This window comes from Trichosurus vulpecula, chromosome 2, assembly GCF_011100635.1.
Source record: "Trichosurus vulpecula isolate mTriVul1 chromosome 2, mTriVul1.pri, whole genome shotgun sequence".
Taxonomy (NCBI): domain Eukaryota; kingdom Metazoa; phylum Chordata; class Mammalia; order Diprotodontia; family Phalangeridae; genus Trichosurus; species Trichosurus vulpecula.
Genome location: NC_050574.1, coordinates 163,256,134 through 163,283,937, shown reverse-complemented (window position 1 = coordinate 163,283,937; position 27,804 = coordinate 163,256,134). Strand labels below are relative to the sequence as shown.

Sequence of the window (27,804 nt, the reverse complement as noted above, 5' to 3'; positions counted from 1 at the left end):
TTCCACCTCTCCTTTGTAGGAGAGGGAGTACAAGGAAAGAGGCATTGTTTACTTAGTCTTATAAAAATGCTTTAATATGTATCTGTTCCACTCCTTACACAAAGCAAAATAATTAAGGTACTATTTGGGCCAAAGGAACTAGAAATGTTTTCATGGAGTCATGGAGAAGCAAAGGAGATGCCTATTAAAGCAGAAGATGCCACAGGGACTTTTGAAGGGTTAAGAGGCTAACCTCTCTAGTCTAAGTTCTATTCTTTTGGTTAAATTTTGAGACATCCAGTTAGCTTTACTTTGCCTTACTTTTAATACTGCATTAACACTCATTGAGCATGTATGCTTGTGTATATGTGTGTAAGACATAGACTATAAATGGGACTGTGATCATTAGAAACCATATAGTGGCTATTCACGTTTTAGATTTAGCAGAGGGAAAAGAGAAAAGAAGAAGGAATGGTGATAAAATGTTCATCTGAAAAGATATGGTCCATGCAATACAGAAGTCAGTAATATAGAATATTGAGCAGTTGGTTCTGGACAAATTGTATCTGAAAATAGGCCAGGATGGGTCTCATAGACTACTTTTTTGATTTTCATTGGATATATGATTTCATCTATGTCAGTACTCTTTAACTCAAGCATATCCCATCCCATTTATGCCTTTTCTTCTGGTGCAATTCTTTTCCATGTCCTACCATAGATCTTCCATGGAGGGATTCATCTGTTGTGCCATATGGAGCTATCGATACAACACACCTGCTACCCATCTATTATTCTTTAATTCTTTACATTAATCTTCAAAAAGATTATATTTTATTTTTTACAATCAACGAAAGTTTTACTCTCCCACCCCAGTCCCTGTATTGGTAATTAAGGTGGGACTGTTTTCTCTTTTAGAAATGCTAAAGTAATCAAATGCCTTTGATTAAGCCTTACTAGGTGCAAAGCCCCAGGCCCACACCCTTTTGCTAACTAGGTGCTAAGCCCTAGGCTCACACCCTTTTGCTGAGTAGGTGTGAATCCTTCAGGCCCTGAACAGGGTACAAAAACCCAAAGGTTAGCATTTTGTCCCCAGCTCTCACTTATTGGAAGAGTATTGGTATGGAGACTCTGGGTAGCCACTAAGGAGCCCCCTGGCTTTGAAGAAACCCAGATGTTTGGTTTGGGGGCTGTTAGTCACTGGAATAGTGGTGTGGGACTCAGGGCAAGCTGTTGTAACTGGCCCCTGGCTTTGATAACACAGACCCATTGGTTCTTTGGTAACTATGAATTGTGATTTAGTCTGTTCATATTATATATGTTTATAATTTGTTTGTATTTGCTCTGAAGTTCAGGTTGCTGACTTTTCTTCTTGAGCTAAGTGAATGATATTTGTATGTTGGATTAAAGTGAGATTGTTAACCCCTTACAGTTGTTTTCCTTAGTAAATCAGATCAAAGAACCTGTCCTGGCAGCTCTTGTTGCTGGTCTTGTTGGGTCTTACACCCCCATAGCAGCTGCTAGCCAAATTGTTGCTACAGTCTCCCAGGCCAAACTGAAAACTAAAGAAAAACAAACTCCATCACAAACATATAGTCAATCAAAACAAATTTCTACATTGTTATATCAGTAAGGCAAAATTCATGACCTCAGAGAGGACCATAGGCATGCCTGAATGGTTTGGAATCATGAACTGTAAGGAATTCTCTAGGTAGAAGGCAGAAGAAGTATAACATTTATTTAGATTCCAAAGGATCAAATTCAAGGACCAATGCCCCCAATTTGATATTGTGGCAATAATATTCCAAAACCAATAAGCTCACCTCACTGTAGTAACTAGGAGATTATAACAAAATATTATAGTAGGAAACCAAGCCATGCTTGTGTTTCCCCTGGATGTTAGGGCCCTCATATAAGAAGATCACTAATTGTGAGAAACATGGTTTTGGGGATCACTGGACTTCCTAGGCAGGGCCAAAGTCCTGAGGAAGAACCCTATGATAATCCTTAGGGAAGGCTGTACAGACCACAGGACTCCCAGAGGAAGACCAAGTGGTAGCCATCCCTTAATCTGTGGGGATCACAGGACACCCCAAGACAAGATCCAGGAGTAAGCCTGGCGAGCTTCCGCTGCCTGTTGCTTTCCTTCACTTGACCTTAGGAAAATCCATGTGATTTGCCCATTATCACCCAAAGAACTCAAGACCAGAGTGAGCAGAGGAAGGCATTTTATTACGCTTCTTGAGAGAGCGGGTGTAGTGCTCACGGGAACACTCACACTGATACAGCTGCAGGAGCAGGGATAACCATTCCCTCCACTCCTGCTAGAGTCATGGTTAGTTTACAGTCTTTGTTTTTTTACATAGTTTTCCTAGGTTATATAGTTTATATAAATAGGATAAGGATACAGAAGCAAAAGTGAAGTTAATTAGATTTTCCTTGTCTTAGTTTAGGATTAAACTATATTCTTTTACTTCCCCTACTTTCCCTCTTTAACATATGCAAATTATGCGAATCAGTAGGCCTGGATTCTTGACCAAGACCAGACCCTATATAAGCTTGAACAGGTTCAAGTGGGTTTGGCCTCTCTAATTCCCTAGACTGCCTTCTCAAAAAGTATGCACATGCGTACAAGCCTCTGACCTCTCACCTGACTGACCTTGAGGCCTGGTCTCTGCTAAAGCTGGGGTGGGGGATGGCAGGCAAGCACACCTTTAGTTCTGTGGAAACAAAACTCCTCCTCCCATTTCTTACACTCATGAATCCTAACTGTCCACTCAGCACTCTCTCTTTCAGCGCTGCTGCCTCCAAGTTCCTTGATATCTGCAACTCCCTCTTGTGTTCAGCACTCTCTGCTCTTCACACTCTGGATGCTGGCCCTCTGCTTCTGAATCCTGCTGCTCTGCACTTCACTGCTTCCAGCTCTGTTGTGCCAGTTCCACTCTCAGTCCTTAGTCCTCAGTTTCTGCTCCACTCTAAGTTCTGTTCTCTCTTTTTATACAGTCCTAGATGTCATCTGATTGACTAGAATGTCATGTGATTGACTAGAACTCAGGCACAGACCTTTGGCTGTGCTCTTAGCAACTCTGCTTAGGGCCCTGAGGGCTTCACACCTGTCTCAAACTAGCAAACTAGTTTGCTAACTAGCCTGGGGCCTCACTTTTAGTTAATGAAAAGGTGTGGGTCTATCTCTAATCAGACCTCCCTTTGTTGGCCCCACCTGAAGCCCCACCTGAAGCCTATTCAATGGAAAGATCTTTCACTTACTGGTTGGCTTTACAATTGTCCATGTTTTAAAAAAAATTCATTCTGCGTTCTAAATCCTTCACCTTTCCATCAAGAGATGGGTAGCATGCTTTATGATAAGTCTTCTGGAGTCATGGTTGGTTATTACACTAATAAGAGTTCTTCTTCTGAAGTTATTTGCTGTTTCCACAATCCCTCTAGCAGCTTCTGTGGGGATATAAGATCCACCCATAGCCAGCACCCAGAAAGCTGCCAACAGCACAGGTTCTTTTGATCTGCTTAACTAAGGAAAGCAAGGTGAAGGGGTTGACTAGCTTACTTTAATTCAGCACACAAATATCATTCACTTAGTTCAGGGGAAGAGACCAGCACACTGAACTTCAGAGAAAATTACAAACAAATTACAAACATCAACAGACAGACCAAATACAGATTCATAGTTACTAACATCTAAGTTCAGCCCAGGAGCTCAGAACAAGGGCTGGCCCAGAGTCACTCGCCACCACTGCTGTAGGTAGGAGCTCGAAGGAAGAGGAAGCCAACCCCTGGTTTTATATCTTTTTTAAGCGTCAGGGGTGAGTCACACATGTGACTCACCCACATGACCTAGAATCGTCACAAAGAGGTGACTTAAACCCATGTGGTCTAAAAGCCTCTGCTGTCCCAGACATGTAAACTAGGCCCTCCCTGGAGTTAGCCCCACCTTAGTTGCCAATCCACACCCATATAGGTTTTACACCTAATAGGGGTTTGGGCCTGGGGCTTAGCACTTAGTAAGACTCAATGAAATACACTGGATTACTCAAAGCAAACAAAAGCCAAACTCTTCAAGGGCACTTGTTGAACTAAGTGCTAAGGAGCCCATTTTGCTTACCAACACATTTGCTTTTATCATATTACTGTCATTGTATAAATTGTTCTTCTGGTTCTGTCCACTTCACTGTACATCAGTTCATATGAATCTTACCAGGTTTCTCTGAAACCATTCCCTTTATCATTTCTTACAGCACAATAGTTTTCTGTCACATTTATATAACATAATTTGTTCATCCATTCCCAATTTTTGTTTTGCTTAGGACTAATCTCTCTCCTAACCTATCCTTCCTCTAATTATCCTTCTCTTTCTATGTTGAAGGAAATGTTATTTCAGAATCCAATTGTGTTTATATGTATTCTTCCTTCCTTTAATCAGTTCAGATGAAAATGAGGTTGAATTGTCAGCTGCTTTCCCCACTTCCTCCTCCTAGTTTGTACACCCTAATTATGTGAGATAATTTCCCCCAACCTTCCTTTCCTTACCTCTCTTCCTCAGTATATTCTTTCTTTCCCTTCTCTTTCTATTCTTCTCTTAAGATCTTCAAAATATAACAGAACCTAGGCCTTGTGTAATTAGACTCCTTCTATGACCTCTGATAATGATAGGACTCAGAGGGACACATGTATCATCTTCTCATATTTGAATGTAAGCAGTTTATCCTTTGGTTCCTTATCATTGTTCATTCATGTTTACATTTTTTTTCTCTTCACTCCTGTGTTTGAACTTCAGAGTTTCTACACAACTTTGGTCTTTTTGACAGGATACTTGGAAGTCCTCTATTTCTAAAGGTTAATTTTTCCCTTTATAGCATTATACTCAATGTTGCTTCGTAAGTTTTTCTTGGCTATAAGTCCATATCCTTTGCCTTCTGTAATATTGTATTCCAAGGTTTTTCTTCCTGTATAGTGCAGGTGTTAAATTGTGTATGATCCTGACTGTGAGACTCTGTGGTACTTAAATTCTTTCTTTCTGGTTGCTTGTACTATTTTTTCTTCAACCTGGAAGCTTTGGATTTTGGCTATGATGTTCCTAGGAGTTTTCATTTGGAGGTTTATTTTAGGACTGGTGGATCCTTTATATTTTCACTTTGTCCTCTGATTCTAAGTAAGAGACCTGAGCAATTAAAAAAAAAAGATTTCTTGAAATGTGATGTGTAGGCTCTTTTTATGGTCGTGGCATTCAGATTGTCCAGTAATTCTTAATTTTTCCCCCACAATCTATTTTCCAGGTCAGTAGTTTTTTTGTGTGAGACACTTTAACTTTTCTTCTGTATTTTAAATCTTTTGACTTTGTTTTAATACCTCTTGTTGTCTTATGGTGTCATTGGCTTCTCTTTGGTTCTGTCTAATTTTCAGGGAGTTTGTGGTTTGGGCCAAGTTTTGTACCTGTTCTGCCAAACTGTTAGTTAATTCCTTTTCCAATTTTTTTCTTCTATACTTCTCATTTCTTTGCCATTTTTTTATTTTAGCATTCTCACTACATTATAAAAACATTTCTATCTCTTACAAAAAATACAAAACAACCCTTGCTTCATTTCTTCCAGTTCTAGTTGTTTGTGCCCCAGCTGTGTTTTGATCTAAGACATTTCTTGTTTATGTTTTGGATTTATTCTCTTTTTCTGCATTTGTGTCTTGAGTAGCCCTGCCACCATAATAACTCTTTTTAATGGGATTCTTTTATTTGTTTACCTAGTCTTGCAGACTACTTCCTGGCATGGGACTAGATGTTTGTATTGGGCTCTGCCACACTTCTGGAGAGTAGGTATGGGTTGGTCTTGTTGCTGCTTTCTTGGGTGTTGAGTTTTGTGTTATTCCAGAATCTCAGGAATAAGCTGGGGTTCTTCAGGCTTTCAGTACTCTCAGAGTGGTCTGATCTAGGGCAAAGTCTGATTGCTACCCTACCTGGTAAAATCCCTGCAAATCCATGACCTGGGTTTTGGTCAGAACAACTAGAGACTGCTGTTGGACTCAGTCCCTATCAGCCAGCTAGGAATTTATTCTGGTTCAACGTGACAGAACTGCAGGCTCCTCTTTAGTCTTGGATTCCTGCCCCAATTATTCTCTGTAGGCTGGACTAGATACTGGAACTGAGATATTACTCTGCTCTGGGAATTTGAGCCTAACCACTCCTACTTGTTTCTGAGCTTCTTTCTTTTTTCAGTACACTATGAGGGCTCTCATACACAGGACATCCCCCTTATACTCAGTTTCCCTTCTTATTCTGCCCTAGATCTGTACTCATATAATAGGTGAAAATGCTGCCAGTTGGAACGTTTCTCAATCATGGTGTCACAGTATGGGTCTGAGACCTCCTTTCATTCTGCTACATACTCTCCCCTGGGCCTTGGAGTGTTTCATGCTTGGTGTGCTCCAGCTCCAACCCCATTCCCAGTTCAAAAGACCTCTCTGTCTGTCTCTCTCCATCCAACCAGGGTTGGACGAAGGATTCATAGTGACTTTTTCTGTATTAATCCATCAGGCTTGGGCTGGTGCATTTTCTAGATTTGTATGGAGGAGTTTTGTGTATGGGAGCTCAGCTGCATTGCTTCTTGCTACTCCACCACCCTATTATCCTATACTCTTATTACATGACTTACTTGGAGGCTACAAACTATTTATGCCCACCATACATATCTTCATTTCCTTTTGGGTGATTCTTTTGGAATTTTGATTCTTTGGTGATTGTGGTGTTCCATACTTTACAGCCATTTAGTATAACTGGAAGACTCTTGCTATAAAAAATGATGGATTTCTTTCAGGGAGAAGCTTAGGGTCGTTGAAAGTGTCTTATAGTTTCCAAAATGCTAGCCAGCCCAAATTCCTATTTCTATTCAATTCTGGGCCCAGTTCATTATCCACCTGTAGGATCTGTCCATGATATTTAATGAAACAGTTCTATCCATCTATACATATTGTATGGATAATAGGCAATTATCATCTACTTGGATTTTCCTATGTGAAATGTTAGGCTAATTTCCTTTGAGTGATGTAAAACTCAGGAGGTTCAGTAGTATTCCAGGGCTTGATGGGAGCAGCACAAAGTGATCAACAAATTGGACAATCTGGAGGATCTGCTGTCTCTAGGGAACTTCTCATTCTTTTAAACTCTGATGAAAATCCTTCATGATGGTGGCAAAGACCATTGGTGAACATGTGCCCTTTGTGATGGTGATAATCCAAGGATCATTTTATCAGAGTTACCTCTCTTGTTTTCAAGGAATTTTGTATGATCTTAATATATATGCATGCGAGACACTTTGTTAGAGAACCTTCATAGCAAAATTTTGTATTACAGTCAAATGCCTTAAAGTCAACAGAGAACACAGTGATATTTTGTTTACCTTTCAAATAATTGCGTGACTTTAAATAAGATATGGGCTGCTAGATAGTATTTTTTGCAAAAGTTTGCTTGTTTCCTTCTTATATTCTCTTCAATATTTACATAGACATTCTAATAAAGTTTTTGTATAGTTGAGAAAGTAGGCATATAGGTCAGTGTTTATTTATGTCCTCTTGATTACCTTTTTTAAAAGCAGGAACACTATGATTTTTCCCCCATGTATTTGGTTTCTTTATTTCCCTGTTTCAAATACTTTGAGACTGCTGTGTATACTTGGTCTGGTCAGGCTGCTCTTCCTGCACTGTTTTTCCTTAGTTCTCATATTTTCATGGAGGACATCAGGAATTGAGACATTGAGTCCAAATGTGGGAGTTTACTGTTATTGATGAAGTAAATGAATCATCACAGAAATAAATATTGATATTTTCCTGGACTCTAGTCGTTAATCTCAGCTAGGTGGTACGGTGGATAGAATAATGGACCTGAAATCAGGAAGACCTGGGTTCAAATCCTGCTATAGACATTAGCTGTGTGACCCCTGGGCAAGTCATTTAACTTTTCTTTGTTTCAATTCTTCTTTAGTAAAAATGGGGGGAAGGGAGTGGATAACAATAGCATCCTGGGGCTGTTGTGAGGATAAAATGAGATAACATTTGTAAAACAGTTTGTATACCTTAAAGCACTATTATATAAATACTGACTATTATTAATTGCCAGCTGTCTATAGTATATTTGAACTGGATGTCCCTTCTGAAACTCAGCATGTGCAAAACCAGAACTTATTGTTTTTCCTCCCAGACAGATCCTTCTTCTGAATTTCCCTGTCACTCTCAAGGGTATCACCATCTTTATAATCTCCTAGGTTTGCAACCTCAGTGTCATTCTTAGCTCTTCATCGCATATATCCAATTATTTGTCAAGTCTTGTTTCTATTTCCACATTATTGCTCCTGTACATCACCTCATTTTCATTTACAGAACCACCACTTTAGTTGAGGTCCTTATTATCTTTTGCTTGTCCTTTTGCAGTAGCCGCCTTATTAATCTCTTCCAGCTTCAAGGCTCACCATTTTAATTTCTTCTCAACATAGTTGCCAAAGTGGTTTTCCTCAAGTTTAGGTCTTAACATGTCATCTCTCTACTCAGTAAATTCCAGTGGCTATCACTGCTATAGGGTCAGATATGAACTCCAAACTTTGGCATTTAAAGCTCTTCACAATGTGGCTCCAACCTAACTTTCCAGCCTTATTACACACACTTAACTGTACAGTCCTACTGGCCTCCTGGCAATGGTCTACTCACACAAAGCCCAATATTTCATCTCTGTGCCTTTGCACTGGCTGTTCTCCATGCCTAGAATATTCTCCTTCCTTTTCATCTATTGGAATCCCTGGTTTCCTTTTAGACTCAGCTGCTACTTTCTGCCTAATGCCTTTCCTCTTCTTCCCAGCTGCTAGTGTTCCCCTTTATTTATTTTTTTTGTTCTGTATATATCTATATATGTGCATGTGATAGATTGTAAGCTTCTGGAGGGCAAACTATTTTACCTTTGTCTTTATATCTGTAAAGTTTAGCACAGTGCCGGGCACATAATAGGAGCTTAATAAAAAATTTCTGGCCACCTCCCTGCTATACTATTTTCACTTCTCTCCACTTGGGCTATCATCATCTAGCCTTTTCTCATTAGAAATTTGGGATCGGTGCCTGGAACCATTCTCGGTATTGACAGGCTAGCTTTGGTTTTATATTGCCTGAATCTAGACCTCCATGGCACTTCCTGGACATCTCCAGCTCATGCTATCTCTGCTCTTCTCTACTTGGACCATAATTTCTACTCCCTTCCTACAAGAAAATTGGACTCTGCCCTTCGGACACAACCCTTTCCCCTTTCTAGTTCCCTTTTATGTGTTGTTTTCCTCCATTAGAACGTAACCTTTTTGAGTACTGGGACTATCTTGCTTGCTCACATTTATGTACTCAGCACTTACCACAGGACCTGGCACACAGTAAACACTTAATGCTCTCTTGCTTTATCTATCTAATAAATGCTTGTTGATTTATTCATAGATGTTTTCCATTTCTCATCTATTTGTTATCCTTCCAGTTTTATCTTTAACCGCTCTTGGGGTGATCTGGCTTAATTAGGCTTTACACCAAGCTTCCTGCTAACATTTTATTCTCTACTGCTTCTTGTTTTATGAGTTGGTACTGCTCATATTTTCCACCATCCTCCATAGTAAGGTTTTGTAAATGAGTCTCTTAGACATAAGTGGTGAAATCGGAGGAGTAGGGTATATATAATCATAAAAGTGGTGTTTTTGAGCATGAGCATGTCTGCCTCAATGCAGCTCCTTGTAGGATACAAATGGACTCTCTTTCTTTGACTTCTTCAAATGAAAGAAGCATAAAGACACCTTCAAATGATTGGGGTATTAAGAGCTGTCATATGTTACAATGAATAAACAGAAGAATCTTTCTGGAATCTAGAGTGGAAGAATCTTTCCAGCTGTTTTTTAAACTTCTCTTTTACTAAGGCTATCTATTTAAGATTACAGTAGAAATTGCACATTTGTATTAGTTAGTGATGCTGAATTTTAGCATTGGAGCTTTTGACATACGTTTTTAGAGTTCATGTCACTAAACCAATTTGCATCTGAGAAAATGCCAAAGTATAGCAGGGGTGGGGGGAGGGAGAATGAAGTAGAAGACAGGGTTTTTCAATATCCAAGCTGACATGGAAGTAGAAAAGGGGACCGTTGCAGAGAATGTCCCTTTATTCTTCTTCTTTGATATCTGAGAGTTCTATTGTAAATGTGGCACCATGAGCCTAAAATGATAATAATACACATCTCATATGAATGGGAAAAAAGAAAAACAAGAAAATGTCATAGGACTAGTTTTTTAAAGACATCTTCCCACTTAATCTTCTGTATTCGTTTTTTTTCTTCAGTTGATAATAAGGACGAGTAATTAGGGGAAATGTAAATGGGAATGGAAGTTTAAATTTATGCCACTGGTTAAAATGTGAATAGTATATTACTCTTAGATGTGTCCAATATTCGAAGTGTAAAAGCCTTATTCTATTTCTGTCACACTTCTCAGCACACTCAGGGCTAAAGTATCATCCCGGTTGTTACTTGGTTTTCCCTGTTACTTAGTTATCTTGGTAGGAGGTAGATTATTTGAGGAAGTGGTAATTTCAAAATAATAATAGCTAGCACTTTAAGGTTTGTAAAGTGCTTTACAAATATCTAATTTTATCCTCATAACAACATTGGGAGGTAGTTGCTATTATCCCCATTTTACAGATGAAGAAACTGAAGTAGAAAGAGGTTAAATGACTTGCCCAGGGTCAAACAGCTAGTCAGTGACTAAGGCAGGATTTGAACTCAGGTGTTTTTGACAACAGGTTTAGCACTCTAGTCACTTCACCACCTAGCTGCCTTTTTAGATAGGAGGAAGGGGACTTGAGAAGAGTGTGAAGATGAAAATAGAAGATGGGTAATCAGTCCTGTTTTGTGTTTTGGACAGATTGGAAGTATTCCTTGAGAGGTAGTAGTTAAGTTTAGAGTCTGGTCTAAATACAGTCCAGCTCTGTTTAGATTGCTCAGGCCCTGGAGATATCCACAGCCTCAGACATGTGATGAGGTGGTTTCGCTTTTTTTGCCCAAATATATTAATTTTCCTAACTGTTCCTTTTCCCATTGCTGTGTTAGAGAGCAATTTAGAAGATGTGGTGAATAGACAACTTACTTAGGAGTGACCATATCTTGTAACCAGTTGCTGCTTGGGTCAGGAATATATTTCTCCAGGAGGCCTCATCAGCGAAAGCATCCTGGAAAAACCTTGGGAAAGACTCTAGTCAGGACAGATTGAATGTCTGCCTGCTCAGAAGTGTAAGCCATACGGAGCACATAGCACCTGTGCCACACAGTCTGTACTGACTGCCCACTGTTTCCAAAACAGTGATTTTTGTACTTTAGGTGCATTGCACATTTAGTATGCTAATGTCTGATTATTTTGACAATAAAAAGAACAGCAGACAGTTAACTCTGGAATTTCCAAGCCCCTGTGGCCTGGGGCTATGCTATCTAGGTCTTTGAGTTATCCTCTTTAAAAGGGAAACAACACCCAACTGTTTGTTTCTACCTCAGATTTGGCAAGATGCCTCCAGTGCAGTGGGGAAATCCCTTTTGTCTCAGGCCTTCACTGGACCTAGATCATGCTATCTTTTTAGTAACCTGCTTAGGAGAACAAATGGCATAGAACTTTGGTACAATACTTTTTACATGTATGTCCCTTTTAATAATTTTGTCTCTCTCATTACCTTGAAATTTCATTTTATTAAATGAGCATGCAATAATTGGATTTTTTCCTTCTCTATTTTGCCAAGAGAATTTGCTTTGAAGTTGTCGTTTCTCATTTTTCCCCTTTGTTTTCCCTTCATCTTCCCATGTTGCCACCTTATTTTCCATTATTTGGTGCTCCCAGATTCTATTTTATCACTTATTATAGAAGTACTTTATTGAAATTGCTGAGGATGTTAGAGGGTGCATTCCAAAGAATAAGTTGATAATTTCTGGATGAGGGACTTAGAAAGGTTTTCTTTTATTTATTGTATCCTAAGACCACCGTCCTATAAGTCAGAAACTCCATAGAAAAACTTGAGCAGACGTCTAAATCTGGTTAATGTTCAGTTGATTGTAAGTAGGCTATCCAGGTAAGTTTAAATATTTCTTTCTACTTCTCTGTTTTCCTATTTATTTGTCCATCTATGTTTCAACAGTCTGGCTAGCAGCTGTTGTGGGGATAAAAAACCAATACAAGCCCAATAACAAGCATGCTACCAGCACATTGCAAAAGCCCAGGTTCTTTTGATCTGCTTTAGTAAGGAAAGCAATGCTAAGGGGTTGACAAGTTTACTTTAATTCAAACATACAAATACCATTCACTTAGTTCAGGGGAAAAAGCCAGCACCCTGAACTTCGGAACAAATACAAACAAATTACAAACATCGACGACAGACCCAATACAATTCATAGTTACCAACACCCAGGTTCAGCCTGGGAGCTCATAACAAGGGCTGGCCCAGAGTCACGCGTGCCACTATGGCTGTGGGTAAGAGCTCCGAAAAATAGAAAGCCAACCCCTGGTTTTATATCTTTTTCAGGGTCAAGGGTGAGTCACACATGCGACTCACCCACGTGACCTAGAATCGTCACAAAGGCAACTTAAACCCATGTGGTCCAAAAGCCTCTGATGTCCCAAACATGTCACTCAAATTCATGTGTAAACTAATCCCTCCCCTGAGGCAAGGAGGACACCAAGGACTGCCAAATCTAATCAAGGAAACAAAGGCCAAACTCTTCAAGGGCACTTGGTTGAACTGAGTGCTAAGAGCCCATTTTGTTTACCAACACAATCTGTCAGAGGAATAGGAAAGGAAAAGAGAGAAGAGAACCTATTCTAATATTTCTCATTGTTAGCATACTGGCTGGACTAGAATCTTGATTTTTACTTTTAAAAAAAAAACTCCCCAAACTATTTTACTAGTTTTGGTAGGATAGTATAGTGTAAAACATGTACCTATACACAGTGAATTGGTCATTGTACCTGAGGTCTGGGTTTGTTTCTCTTATTTTCTAGATATCTCTTAGCCTCAGTTGGTTCATCTACAGAATGGGGAGAGTAATATGTTTCTGGCTTAACTCACAAGGGTAGCTATGAGGATCAAATGAGAGAATAGATATGAAAGCAATCTGTAACCTGTAAAGCTCTAAAAATGTAGGATATTATTTAACTTGTATTTTTGTTATCTATCACTTTGGGTTGTGGGTTGGCCTAATTCACAGATCTTGTTGTAGGCTTAGGTCTTGGTCTTGGACTCCTAGTTTTTCATGGACTATTTGACAGTGCTGCTGAGAGGGAGGGGTAAGTAAGTACAGAGCAGAGATATTTTCATTTGTTAATTTTGTGCCTGATTTTTTTTATTCCTTAGGATAGGTGGGCAGAACCTCTGATGTTCCCCTTATTCCCATCTGCTGGCCAAAATGTGGACAACTCAAGTACTCTATTTTCAGGTTTCAGCTAAATAGTATCTAGAGACTTGGGAATAACACATGAGTTCCTGAAGCCTATGGTTGAATTTTAGTTCTGTTTTAATTAATCTGAGATTGATTAGGTCCTTGGGGCCTTGATAATGTTTCAGAACAGTCTGAGACCTGGATTGTGGTACTGGATCCTATGAAGCCTGGTGGGCCTTACAACATGACGGCAGAACAAATCATCAAGAAAGAGAGATACACTCAGACAGTACATGATGTCTTGTTTGGAGATGTTTGGCTATGCAGTGGGCAAAGTAACATGGAGATGACAGTTTCCCAGGTAACTTACAAATACATATCAATGTCATACAAATCCTTGGTATTTACTTTATTCCCATTGGGCAAAAGATAACCAGCAGAAGGTCAAGGCTGGAGAGTGTCACTGGGTAGAGGAGGATTTGGAGACAAAATGAGCCTTTTTTTCCTCTCCTGTGCTGTGTTGGAAGATTTGGTGAGGGCCTAGTAATGGAAATAAGAACACTTAAATTCTGTTTTATTGCTAAACCACTGACTCATCTTTTGATGTTGACATTCAGAAGTTGAGATTCAGATGCAAATTAAAGATGGTCTTTGAAACAACTCACTGATGGGCATTTTTTGAAATGTAGAGGCTCTTTGTATCAAGAGGTCCTATATGTCAGTGGTCACTTGGTCACTTTTTTCCTCAATTTTTCATATCCTAATTTTTCCTTGTCACTTTCTGCTGTTTTTCCTCATTTCAGGCTTGACCTTTTAGATTTCGATGTTAATTTTGAATTTATTCTTCTTCATCTCTATTTTATTCTATGAGCCCTAATTACTTCTTAAAGCTACTCTGAAGAAGAGCATGAAAGCAGTCTGAATTTTGGAAGAAAATTGTAGATTAATCCATAGCTATATACAGAGACTCAAAGAGGAAAAAGCATAAGAGCATGTTGGCATAGTAGTAATATAGCAAAGCACTCTTAATTTGCTAGTAACAGAGAATAAGTCCTGTCTAGCCTAGTGGGCCTGAGGGAGCATTTCTTATAGATAGTAAATACTGTTGAAAAAGCAAGAGCCTCAAACCTTTTGGTAATAATAATAATAGTTAGCACTTAAATAGAGCTTTAAGGTTTGCAAATTGTTTTACAATTTTTATTCTAGGACAGGAATCAATTCTGGTAATTCTGAAGTGCTAGTGTTCTGTTGTTCTTAGCCCTCAGTTTCCAGCAAAGGAAGCCAATCTAGAACAAAAGGGAGGTAGCACCTTTTGGCTAGAGTGACTCAGTGCTTTTGCTGTCCAGGTTTATATTAATCCCTTCTTTTAGGCAGCTGACTTAAAATTTTAAAGGGAAATTTTATGTAGCTTTATTTTAATGAGTAATGGTTCCTGCATCACAACAACTCCTTAGACGTATTGGAAAATTTTAAACGAAAAAGAGAATATAGACAAAAGTTTACCAAAATATTGTACATTGTAGATTGTCGTTTAGGCTAAGTAGTACAAGCTATATTGTTTGGCACATTTGAAACTGGGTTAGCCTAACCAACCTTTTCAGAGTATGTTTAGAGGTTGGCTTGGTATCAGGGAGTACATTCTGAATAAGTCCTTTTGGATTACATTTGGCATGTTTGAGCACTTGATTGGCATTCATTTATTTTGTAAAGTAGGAAGGAATTAATGTGCTTCCTCTATTGATAATCATCTTCCCCAGCTTCAATCTTTCCACTGTGATGTTTTGTTTTGTTTTGGCTGCTTTCTCTATCTCCCTGCCTCTCTTTTGTCTCTATATTCAGAAAGTCATCATAAGCCATCATTTTTCTTTTATAAAATCTTCAAAACTGCATCCTTTCTTTTCAACAAACACTTGTCTTGCCTATTGCAGTCTCTCTAGTTCAATTAGCCACTTCTTGTTTGTGATAGTAATGCCACGAAATCATCTTGAGACTTAAAATTCATTTCTTTTCAATCTTATCATTAGGTTCCCATATTAAATTCATACTTCTTGACTTAATCGCTTTATGAAGTCATAGGCACTTTCTTATCTGATTTATTTCTTTTTATTCTCTATTACTTCCCACTTTACTTTTCTCAGGTTTGGATTCCTTTAAGTAGCTAGAAGCAAAAATGGCAGTTATACTTAGTGTTAGAAAACATAGTTTTGTTCAGAAGTGGAATTACTGCTAACTCATTAAGGAAAATAGTACTTTGCTTAATGCTTTAATTGCAGCTCGCTGTTTGTACAGAATGGCATGAACTAGATCTGCTTTTATCTATACAGTCATATTCTTAATAGCAGTCTATGCCAAGGGGATCCCATTTTGAACCAGACTAGATTCCCATCAATAAGGGAGACACAGACATTTCCTGCCTTTATTTTTTTCTGATTCTGCTTTTCAGTTTGGCTGAGTCTGAAGCCTCTCTCTGCATGGCATGGAAATAAGACTTAGCTCTGGGGGTTAATTTTTAACTTTTGTTTAACCTGTTCTCATGTAAAGTGAGCAACATTCTAGGTGGTGACAGACCTGAAAACCAGGTTTATAATTTGTTCTCCTTGTTCCTTAACAATCTCTGGAGCTTTTTTTCTTCTTTGGAAGCAGCAGAGAATCGAGAAGATTCTCAGCTCCTCCTTCCACCACACCCCCAGACAGTCCTATGAGGTAGGATTTCTGCTATTACCTACCACCCTTTACATTCAAATGAAGAAAATGGCAGATTGTAGCTCATCTTGTTGTTAGGGTGAGGTGGAATTTTTATATTTGGTGTTATTTATAACACTGAGTGAGAAATGTATAAATGGAAACATGTTTAAATGTCCATCTGTTGTCTCCTAAGTCAGAGAGGGTCTTAGGAGTTGAATCTTCCCAGTTAAGTTCAGAAAAAAAAAAAGATGTCTATTTCCATTGTTAGTCCTGAAAATCTCTTTGATAGCTATCTCAGCAATTTCCGTATCTTCATTTTACAGATTTGAGGCTTAGAGGGAAGGGCCGATGATATTAAGTTATTGTTAAAAAGAGAATCTAGGAATGATCTAGTTATGTACACTTGAACCATTCTTGCTAATGCCACAATAGGAAGTAAGATAATTTATAGTTTTAAATGCCATTGACCAAACATAAAGCTTCATCTATAACTCATCTTCACCCTCATCTCTCTCTCTCTTTCTCTCTCTCTCTCTCTTTCTCTCTCTCTCTCTCTCTCACCCTGAACTCCCCACACAGACCCCATGCCTAGATTCTCCATGGAAATCGATTCTTGATGTTTCCTCATTAATTCAAGAATGTGGTATAAAGGTTACAAAATGAACACAGGAGAGCAGCTGCTTTGATGGTGAACAGGGTCCCATCCCTAGAGATATACTGGTGCTTTCTTCCTGCAGCAGTGGCGTTAATGACTTCAAATACTTTGGTATTCATTTACATCCTCATTTAAATACTTGGTAGAAAAATAATTACACTGAGGTGTTTGATGAGATGAAATCTGATCTCAGCAGATGGAGTAGGCTTCCTCTTTCATCAGCAGGGAAACCAAGTGTCATTTAAATGAAAATCTTCCTGAAATCTCTTTATTCCCAAGTTTGCTGCCAATATCCCTGAGGAAATGCTTCCATCAAATGGGCCCAGTAATGCTGAGATGGGATACCAAATCCTGGAGTGATTGTCATTGCGTGCAGTAAGAAATACCTTATCTTTGTTAACACTTTCCTTTCTGTGGAGTTTGAATTTTGGCATGAATATAGACACAAAGATAAACTTTCCAGATTGTGTCTTTGGATCTGGTGCCATGTGCTGGCTGCAGTGAAGGAGAACACTAACTTCCCTGACTATGTGGCTCTGCATACCCCCTTGTGCTGACAAGTGGCTTAAACGACAAGTAATATGCTCTCTTATCTTGCCTCCCCAAGCTGACATCTCGTTTCAATGTAGCACCCAAGTTCCCAGTCACTGCGGAAGCTAGTGTGGGCGGTAGAGAAGAGGGGAGAAATAAGAGAGACCTTATTCAGTGTTTCCATGGAAGCAGCATAAGATCCTTAGTGCTTTTTGTAGAGGACTAAATTTTCAGGGAGGTGATTTTCACAGGTACTTGCAACTGAAAAAACAGTCTCCCTGCCAGAAGAAGCTTCGAGTGCCTTCTTTATCCTGTTCTTACTATCTAATGTTTATTACCAGGCAAGCTCCTGAATAGGCAGATCTGGATTTCTTGTGGGATGCTTTCTCCTTTCCACATGCAGTTACTGTCTGTGTACCAATGAGGCCAGATGCAGCTCAGGGACCCTGTACAATCCAGGGCTCCTCCTAGCAGCCCTGGGAACAGTGTGGGTAGAGGCTTCCATTGTGGCTTCAGTAGCCATTTCATTTGTATCTGGTTGTTCTGTAGGCTATGGTAGGCTTGGTGGCAAGTCAGAAGGCAATTCAGAGGGCAACCCATTTTGATGAAATACTCTGTGGGGGCGCCCTGGCTGCTCTATTGTTTCTGGTGTGCTGTGGGCAAGAGGGCCAGCTGTACTCTCTCTGTGGTGGGCGGGAGGGAAGGAGGAAGGGCCAGCTGCACCCTCTCAGTGGCTGCTAGCCAATGGAAAACGTCCCAGCCTTCAGTACACACCAAAGCAGCAACCTTACCTCAGCTGGATTCCCTCATCCCTGAGGCGAATGATAAACATGTTTTCTAACACATCTTTTAGTCCTTTGTTTTTGGAGAAGCTGGGAGAATTCTGAGGGGGTTGGGTGGAAGTGGAGAAGTGGGTAGGAAAAGCTTATGAAGAAGCCATGTATATGGGATAATTTTTTCCTGAAATTCAAAACAATTCAGGTCTCAGTACAACAAACATTTATTAAGTGCCTGTGATGTTCAATGCTCTGTGTCAAGGTGCAGGAGAACAGCATTTAGATGAGTTCTTAGAGGAAAAATTTCTATTAAGTTATAAATAAATAAATAAATATGAATATGAATAAATTATCTAGGAAAGCATATGCATTTTAATCTAAAATATCCCTCAGCCACCCATGTCTTGCTACCTTCGATATTGATAATGTTTTATATATTAGCTTGTACAGTTAGAACATGTAGTCCTTTCAGGTGGGACTTTTTGTAGTCTTACTTTTATGGTATTTTGCCCTGAACTCTGCATCCTCTTCACTTCCCAAATTAGCTTTTGCAATTTGGCAAGATAGTAAGAATGTATTTTAGTTACCAATCAGACTAATATAAGATTCATACCTGTTCATGCCTAGATTTTTAATGCTTCTGAGGAGGAGGGGAAGGCCTTTGCTTATCCATTTATCCGCATCCTTACAGTTGCTCTTGTCAAGGCAAAGGAGGAGTTGGAGGACCTTACTTTACTTGATTTGCCCTGGTCTCTGCCTACTCCAAGTAAGTAACTTCTGAGAGTATCTCTGTCTCTTCTACATTGATCTGATACCAGGAGAAGTATTTTGTTTCTATGATATGCTTTACCCTCACTGATCCCAGGCATGGTCTTCGTTCACTATTCCACGGTATGGCAGTAACCTAAAGCTGAGGCAAAACTAGGAGACTTCCAAATATCAAAACATTATGGTGATAGCTTTTCTTTGTAATATGGATAAGTATGTTGCATGGAATTGGCATTTGAAGCATTGGATTGTGTTCCTTGTACAAATAATCTCATTGAAATTCTAAATCTCTTCTCCATATGCACTTCAGCTATCTTTTCTCTAAAAAGGGGAAATAATTTTTGGAAATAATTTTTAAAAACAGACCACACTTACTTCCCCAGCTGGTCTCCCTCTTACCTATGGTCTACTAAAATTAGAGAGGTAGTAGAACCAAATGGAAGTGAATGCAGGTGGCAGAGAGGGATAAAAGAAGTATGGGAGTGGTCAGTAAACGGGCCTTTGGCTTCTTTATCTCTCTAATATTGCAGCGGGGCTAAAAACTTTAAGAAAACTTATGGCTATAGTGCTTTAGATCCTTGGATGAGTGATTATTTTCAAGACTGAATTAAGGGGATGGGGCAGGAGGGAGAGAGAGAATTTGGAATGCAAAACTAAAAAATGAATGTTAAAATTTTTAAAAAATGAAATCGGGAAGCATTTAACAAAATAAATAGAAATATATTAAAGAAAACATTAACATTTAACAATGTTCTAGATGGCAATCCTTATATCCCCTTTGTAAGAACATATGTTAGAGATGTTAAATGGAATCAATTATTAATGCTTAATGTTTTCCACTTAGAATCCAGTGAACTGAATTAAAATGTCAGTGGGATTTTAGCTCTAAAAACTCTTAAGATTCTATGATACATTTTTCTATTTCTTAAATACTACTCTTTGGGAAAGCTCAAAAGAGGAAATCATATTACTTGTTGACAAGGACAAGAAACACGAATAACAACTTATGGGTGAAGATTTTTGGAGGCAGACTGAATGTCTATTACCTATTCCTCAAACATCTTATTTTTGAGCAGTTCTCGAAAGGACTTGAAAGGGTGATTAAACTTTTATCTCATCGTCTCCTCTGTATGACTCCTCCACCTCTTACCCAGAATTCTCATAGTTGGTGAGGTTTGTATCCACCCCCATTTTCTCTGATTGTTTTCCTTTGGCTATTTCTCTGGACAGAAAACCTGGGCCATGGGAATTTTACCTATTACTCAGCAGTATGCTGGCTGTTTGGGCGCTATCTGTATGACACTCTGAAGTATCCCATTGGGCTGGTCTCCTCCAGCTGGGGTGGAACACCTATAGAAGCCTGGTCATCTTGGCGTTCATTGCAAGCCTGTGGAGTCCCAAAGGAAGAGGAACAGTAAGAAATCAGGCTCAAATGTAAAATCATCTGATTGGTTTTAAAAAACCCTTTTATAATCTGACTCCTTCCTGCCCTTCCAGTGAGTTGTCTTATACTTGACTCCACTTCGCTCTGAGATCCATTACATTAATCTTTTTGCTATACCTTGAACAGGACACTATATCTCCTTAATCATTCCCCATGTATAGAATGTTTTCCTTCCTCACTTCTGTTTCCTAGCTTTTTTTCTAAGACTTAGATCTACAAGATCTTCTACAAGAGCTCTTAACCTTCTCCTCCCCCAGCTAGTGCTTTCCCTCTGAAATTACCTTCCATTTACGTTATATATTTACATAGTTGTTTGCATGTTGTCTTCCATATTAAAATGTGAGCCCCCTATGGCAGAGATGGTGTTTTTGCCTTTCTTTGTATCCCTAGAGCTTAGCACAGTGCCTAGCATATGTAAGCACTTAATAAATACTTGTTGACTTGGCTTGAAAGCATCCAGAATACTGACCCCCAAGAAGTTTCAAAGATCTGGGAGAGAATATACCCTATAGTCACATAAGGAAGAAGATCATAGTTTTCCTTAGGAAGTCAGTCAACAAGGCTAAATATGTATATATAAGGTAATTTTGTTTTTATTAGGCACTTGGGATATTTATTAAGAACTGACATGGCCTTTGCTGTTAATGAGTTTAGGGTCTGTTGGGAGAATCAACAGAAATATGTATAAATACAAAAGTACACTGAGGGGACAGGTGTTGGTAGGTATTGGAAATGGATCAGAAGATTTGGGAAGACTGGAAGTGAGATGGACCTTGGTTTCCTACGTCTGTGGTGACCCAGAGCAAGATGTCGTGTTAACTAGACTCAATTCATCACATTTTATGATGATTATAATTGCTTCCATAAGTTATGTGATATGGTCTAATATTTTAAAAAACTTTTTAGGGTTCTGAGAAAAAATATATATATAGGATAGAGATTTTTCATTTTCCTTTTACATGAAAGTGTGGCTCAATTTCCCTTTGTATTAGAAGTCCCTGGGAGAGCTAATACCTTTTTTTAGTAGGAAATAGTACCTAAATGAAAATTGGAGAGGCTCTCATCCTAAGCAATGACTGGTGATCCCATTGTATCTTATTTATTTCAGGATTCCTTTCCCCAGTCTATATAATGGCCCCACTGACCACTCTATACTTTGGAATTCAATGATCCATCCACTACTCAATATGACATTAAAAGGAGTGGTATGGTACCAGGGTAAGTATGTAGGCTACTGTTAATTATCAACTCTCTTCTTACTGGATTGTCCCTCATTCCTTACATTTATTATTGTTTTCAGGAGAGAATAATGCAAACTATAACACTGATCTGTACAACTGCACCTTTCCTGCGCTCATTGAAGACTGGCGCCAGGCTTTCCACTATGGCTCTCAAGGGCAGACACAGCGACTTTTCCCTTTTGGATTTGTGCAAGTATGTGATAAGAAGGAGAGAAAAGGATTTTACAGTGATGCCTATGCGGTGATGCATCATACTGATCTGTCTCTTAGAGCTCAATAGACCATTTTTCTTTTGTCCTTCTAATCAGCTGGTATAGGAAACAATGCTCAAGGCTTGGTTTCCCCCAATTCACACATGGGGAAATTGAGTTATAGATTTAAAGTTGGGAGTGATCTTACAATTCATATAATACAACCTTCCACCTGTTATGAGACTTTTCTCTGTAACATGCTTGACAAATGGCTATCTATGTCTCTGCTCGAACACTTCCTGTGGCAAAGAAGTTTTCCATTTCAGTTTTGGAGACAGGAATGGTTTTGTCCAACGTTTATGTTCTTTCCTTTTCTGTTTGTCTGTATTCTAGAATTATAGGTAATAGAGATAGGGAGAGACCTCTGATTTTATTGATATAAGGAACACCTGGATAAGGAAACCTACCAATGCAGGCTGGCAGCCTTTTTGCAACTTTTAGTATTAATAGGTTGTCTAGAGTACCAACAGGTGTGTCCAGGACCACACAGCCAACATGTGTTAGGAATAGGACTTGAACCAAATCTTTTGGTTTCAATGAGCAAATATTTATTTTCTTTCCCTCTCACTCCTCACCCACATTGGGGGGTGAAGGAAGGGCAGAACAAACCAAATCCTTGTAACAAATATGCATAATAAAACAAAACAAATTCCCAGATTGGCCATATGCAGAAATATGTATCTTTGTTTCTTGTATCCATCACCTCTCTGTCAGGAAGTGGGTAGCATGAAACTGAAGTCATTAAGGAAAAAGGGGTCCCTGGAATCATGATTGGTCACTACATTGATCAAAATACTTTGTTATATTTTTAAGTATTTTTTTAAATTTAGGATTTTATTTTTCCCTAGTTACATCTGAGATCAAAATTCTTAAGTCTTTCAAAGTTGTTTGCCTTTACAGTGTTGTTCCCTCCATTGATATTGTGTAAATTGTTTTCCTGGTTCTGCTCACTACACAGTCTGTATCTGTTGCATGCAAATTTTCTTGGCTCTAAGGCTATGCCATGCTGCAGTTAGAAGAAATATATTCTCTTTGTCTGGAATCTTTCCTCTGATTAGCTAAAAGTACCTTCACATTTATGATAATAATTGCCCTCATAGGATTTTTTTTAATTAAAAAGATGATTCTTGAAAACCATATAAATGGGAATTCTTAAAATGATGAAATTTATTTATTTACTTTCTTTTCTCTCCTTACTGCTTCCGCTGGTGGTGGTGTGTGTGTGCGTGTGTGTGCGTGTGTGCGTGTGCATGTGTGTGCATTCATGTGTGCGCACATATTCATTACCTTTTTAGATAGCATGTTTCATCATAACTTCTCTGGAATTATGGTTTGTCACTGTTGATCAGAGTTTCTAAGTATTTCAGAGTTGTTTGTCTTTATAATATTGCTGTTATTATATAAATTGTTCTCTTGGTTTTGCTCACTTCATTCGGCATCAGTTCCTCTGAAACCATCCCCTTCATCTCTTACAGTTGAAAAGAGTTGTTTTTCAGTCATGTCCGACTCTTCATGACCCCATTTTGGGTTTTCTTGGCAGTTATACTGGAGCAGTTTGCCATTCCCTTCTCCAGCTCATTTTACAGATGAGGAACTGAGGCAAACAAGGTTAAGTGACTTGCCCAGGGTCACACAGCTAATAAGTGTCTGCGGCTGGATTTGAACTTGTGAAGAGGAGTCTTTATAACTCCAAGCCTGGCACTCTATCCACTGTGCCACTTAGCTGCCATTACTCACATTGCAGTAGTATTCTATCACATTCAATATACTGTCATGTGTTCAAGCAACTAGGTTGTGCAATGTGGAGCACTGAGGCTGAACTCAGGAAGACCTGAGTTCAGATCTGGCCTCAGACACGTATTGGCTGTATGATCCTAAGAAAGTCACTTAACTTCTCTCTGCCTCACTTTTCCTAGCTGCAAAATGGGGACAATAATAGCACCTACTTCCCGGGATTGTTATGAGGATCACATGAGATAATATTTGTAAAGCGCTTAGCATAGTGCCTGGTACGTAGGAGGCACTTAATAAATGCTTGCTCACTTCATTTCATTTCCCTAGTTGATGGACACTCCTTAGCTTCCAATTCTTTGCCACCACAAAAAGAGCTGCTATAAATATCTTGCACATTTTCCTCTTCTTTAAATCCCTTTGCTATATAGACTTAGTAGCAGTGTCACTGGGTCAAAAGGTAATTTAACAACTTTTTTAGACATAGTTCCACATTGCTTTCCAAAATCGTGAGCTGTGACTAGTTCACAGCTTCACCAACAGTGCACTGATGTACCTGTTTACCCACAGCCTCTTCAGCTTTTGTTATCTTCCTTTTTTGTCAGCTTTGCCAGTCTGATGGATGTGAGATGACACATCAGAGTTGATTTAATTTGAATTTCTCTAATTAGTGATTTAGAGCATTTTTTCATCTGGCTGCTGACAGTTTGGATTTCTTCCTCTGAAAACTGCCTATTCGTATCTTTTTGACCATTTATCATTTGGGGAATGACACTTATTTCTTAGAAATTGGAATCAGTTCCCTGTACATCTTAGAAATAAGGCAGGTAAACTTGCTGCAACCCCCCCCCCCCAATTTCCTGCTTTTCTGGTTTTAGTTGCATTTGTTTTGATTGTGTACAAACTTTTTAGTTTTAGGTAATGAACATGGTCCATTTCACTTCTGTGACCTTCTCTGTCTATTTTTTGGTCAGAGCTCTTCCCCTTTCCATAAATCTGAGAATTACTTCCATGTTACTGTAATTTATAATGTTATTCTTTATGTTTAAATTATGTACCTGTTTGGAACTTGTCTTGGTACACTGTGTTAAATGTTCTATATGTAGTTTCTGTTAGACTGCTTTCATGTTTTCTCAATAGTTTTTGTCAAACAGTTTGGATCTCTGGATTTATCAAACACTAGATACTGAGCTTATTTGCTTCTGGACTTTGTGTACCTACCTAATCTATTCCAACTGATGAACCTCTCTACTTCTTACCTGGTGCCAAATTGTTTTGATGGTATGGCTTTATAGTATAGTTTGAGATGTAATACTTGTAGGGTCTTTTCCTTTGCATTGTTTATTTTTATAATCACATTTCAGAAATGTTGTGTTGAAAATGGTGACAATAAACCAAAATGACCCTATCTCTTATATACCTACATTAGCTATCCCCATTTTTCTTAATAAAGGTTTCCTTTTTCCTTACTACTTCACTTCCACTGATCACCTGTACCTATTTCACTCAAATCCTTATCTTTTTAAGTAGCCTATATATATATGTGTGTATGTATATACATACATAAGACCTTTAACAAGAAGACACTTGATTGCTAGATATTTCCAGTTTTTCCCAAGAAAGTTCTTGCTTTTGTTTATCCCATAGTTAGTGTTCCTTGATATTCTAATTTTCACTTTGTTCACTTCTATTTGATTAAGTTGTTTTTCCTCCCTTGTAAAACATATACACTTTGAGCAGCAGCTTCTAAAATAGGATAAATAACTAGATTACTTCTTTTTCCTCATGTTTTCCCAGCTTTATTTAAAATTTTTTTCCCATTACAAATTTGTATGGTCATGTAAAATTAATTCCTACATTAGCCATATCCAATAAAAATACAGAAAAAGAAAGAGAATGTGTCACTCTGCAATATGAGTCCATCAGATCTATCTGGAGGTGGCTAGTGTGTTTTATCTTCAGTCCTTTGGAATTATGTCTGGTCATTGTATTGATCAGAGTTGCTTAAAATTTATTATCTTATTGTGTACATTGTTAAGCTAGTTCGGTTCACTTCATTTTGCATAGGTTCAAATAAGTCTTCTGATGTTTTTCTGAAACCATCCCCTTCAAAATTTCTTAAAGCACAGTAGTAGTCTATCACATTCATATATTCAGCCAGAAATTCCCCAATTGATGGGCATTCCCTAAGTTTATAATTCTGTGACACTATTAAAAGAGCTGCTATAAATATTTTATACATGTAAGTCCTTTCCCTCTTTAGGGATATAGACTTAGTAGCAGTATTGCTGGGTCAAAGGGTATGTATAGTTTAATAGCTTTTTAGGCATAGCTCCAAATTGCTTTCCAGAATGGCTGGACTACTTCACAGCTCCACTAACAGTGCATTAATGTACCTGTTTTTCCACAGCCTTTCCAGGAGTTGTAATTTTTCTTTTTTGTCATCTTTGCCAATCTGTTGGGTACAGAGTGGTACCTCAGAGTTTGTTTTAATTTGTATTTTTCTAATTATTAGTGATCTAGAGCATTTTTTCCATCTGGCTATTAATAGCTTAAATTTCTCTGAAAGCTACTTATTTGTATCCTTGACTTTTTATTTGGGGAATGGCTCCTTTTCTTATAAATTTGACTCACTTCCCTATATATCGTAGAAATGAGACTTTTCTCAGATAAACTTGCTACAAAGATTATTTTCTTATCCTAATTTTAGCTGCATGGTCTTTGTGTAAAAACTTTTACATTTTATTTAATCAAAATGATCCATCTTACTGCCATTAAACCTCCCTATCTTTTGTTTGCTCATGATCTGACAGGTAATTTTTTCCATGCTCCCCCAATGTGCTTGTGATATCAACCTATTTGTCTAAATCATGTACCCATTTTGAGCTTATGTTGGTAGATGGTGTGAGATATTGGTCTACTTTGATCTAGTTTCTCTTAGATTGCTTTCTAGTTTTTCCAGTCTTTGTTGAATAGTGAGTTCTTGAGCCCCAATACCTGGGACCTTTGGGTTTTTCTAATACCACATTACTGTGCCCATTTGCTTCTGTATGTTGTATACCTAATCTATTCCATTTTTTCTATCTTTCTATTTCTTACCTGGTACCAAATTGTTTTGATGATTACAGCTTTGTAGCATAGTTTGAGATCTGTTACTTCTACGACCGGATCTCAGATTCCCATTTTTTCTCCCCTTAATATCCTTTCTTTGATATTCTTGATCTTTTGTTCCTCCAGGTGAATTTTATTATTACTTTTCTAGCTCTATAAGGTAAGTCTTTGGTAGTTTGTTTAGTATGGCATCAATAAGTAAATTAAGTGGTATTGTCATTTTTTATTATATTGACTTACCCTACATGAACAATTAATATTTCTCCAGTTGTTTAGATGTATATTTATAAGAAGAATGTTTTGTAATTGTGTTCATGTAGTTCCTGTATGTGTCTTGGCAGGTAGACTCCCAAGTTTTTTATATTATCTATAGTTATTTTAAATGGAATTTTAATTTCCTGCTGGGTTTTATTGGTGATATAAAGAAATGCAGATGATTTGTGTGGGCTTATTATATATCCTGCAATTTTCTGAAGTTGTTAGTTGTTTTGATTAGTTTTTTAAGTCTATCTAGAGTTCTCTAAGTAAATCATTGTATCATCTGCTAAAAGTGATAGTTTTGTTTCCTTTTTGTTTATGCCTATTCTTTCAGTTTCTTTTTTTGGGGGGTCTTATTCCTATAGATAGCATTTCTAGTACAATACCATATTGAACTGTAATCATAATAGACATCCTTCCCTCACCCTTGATCTTATTGGAAAGGCTTCTAGTTTATCTTCATTACAGATAGTATTTGCTCTCGATTTTAGATAGATACTACTTATCATTTTAAGGGAAGCTCCACTTCTATGCTTTCTAACATTTTTTAACAGGAATGGGTGTTGTATTTTGCCAAAAGCTGTTTTCTGCATATATCTCAGCTTTACTTTATACATGCAGTGTTTCTTTATGGTTTTTTTTCCTCCTGTTTTCAGCACTCAATTTCCTGTGTAACTTAAATATCTTATTTAGTAATACATAAGGTTATGCATCTGAGGGTTGTTGATTATCTACTTGGGATAAAACATGTAGGACACTTAAATTACCTTCCTATCTATAGTGTGAATAACATTTGACATAGTGGGACTCCTTTGACTCTAATCTGAAAGATGAGACTAGGGAGCTTGTAGCTGCCTTGGGAAGTCTGTTTTGGGCCTGGATCATCTCCCTTGCCAGAGGACTCCTGCTTGGTTTGATTTCTAATCTACTCGAGGGGATTGTTTTTGGGTAGT

General features: G+C 38.2%; 1 protein-coding gene across 1 annotated transcript in view; it reads left to right on the top strand.

Annotated features, from left to right (window-relative positions):
* Window positions 1–27,804, top strand: part of SIAE (sialic acid acetylesterase) — a 47,863-nt gene that overhangs the window by 8,348 nt on the left and 11,711 nt on the right. Inside the window, exons 3-7 of the mRNA XM_036743339.1 lie at window positions 13,586–13,761; window positions 18,675–18,813; window positions 20,046–20,229; window positions 21,368–21,477; window positions 21,560–21,693. Of these exons, the coding sequence (XP_036599234.1) occupies window positions 13,586–13,761; window positions 18,675–18,813; window positions 20,046–20,229; window positions 21,368–21,477; window positions 21,560–21,693 (743 nt within the window). The remainder of the gene's footprint in view (window positions 1–13,585; window positions 13,762–18,674; window positions 18,814–20,045; window positions 20,230–21,367; window positions 21,478–21,559; window positions 21,694–27,804) is intronic.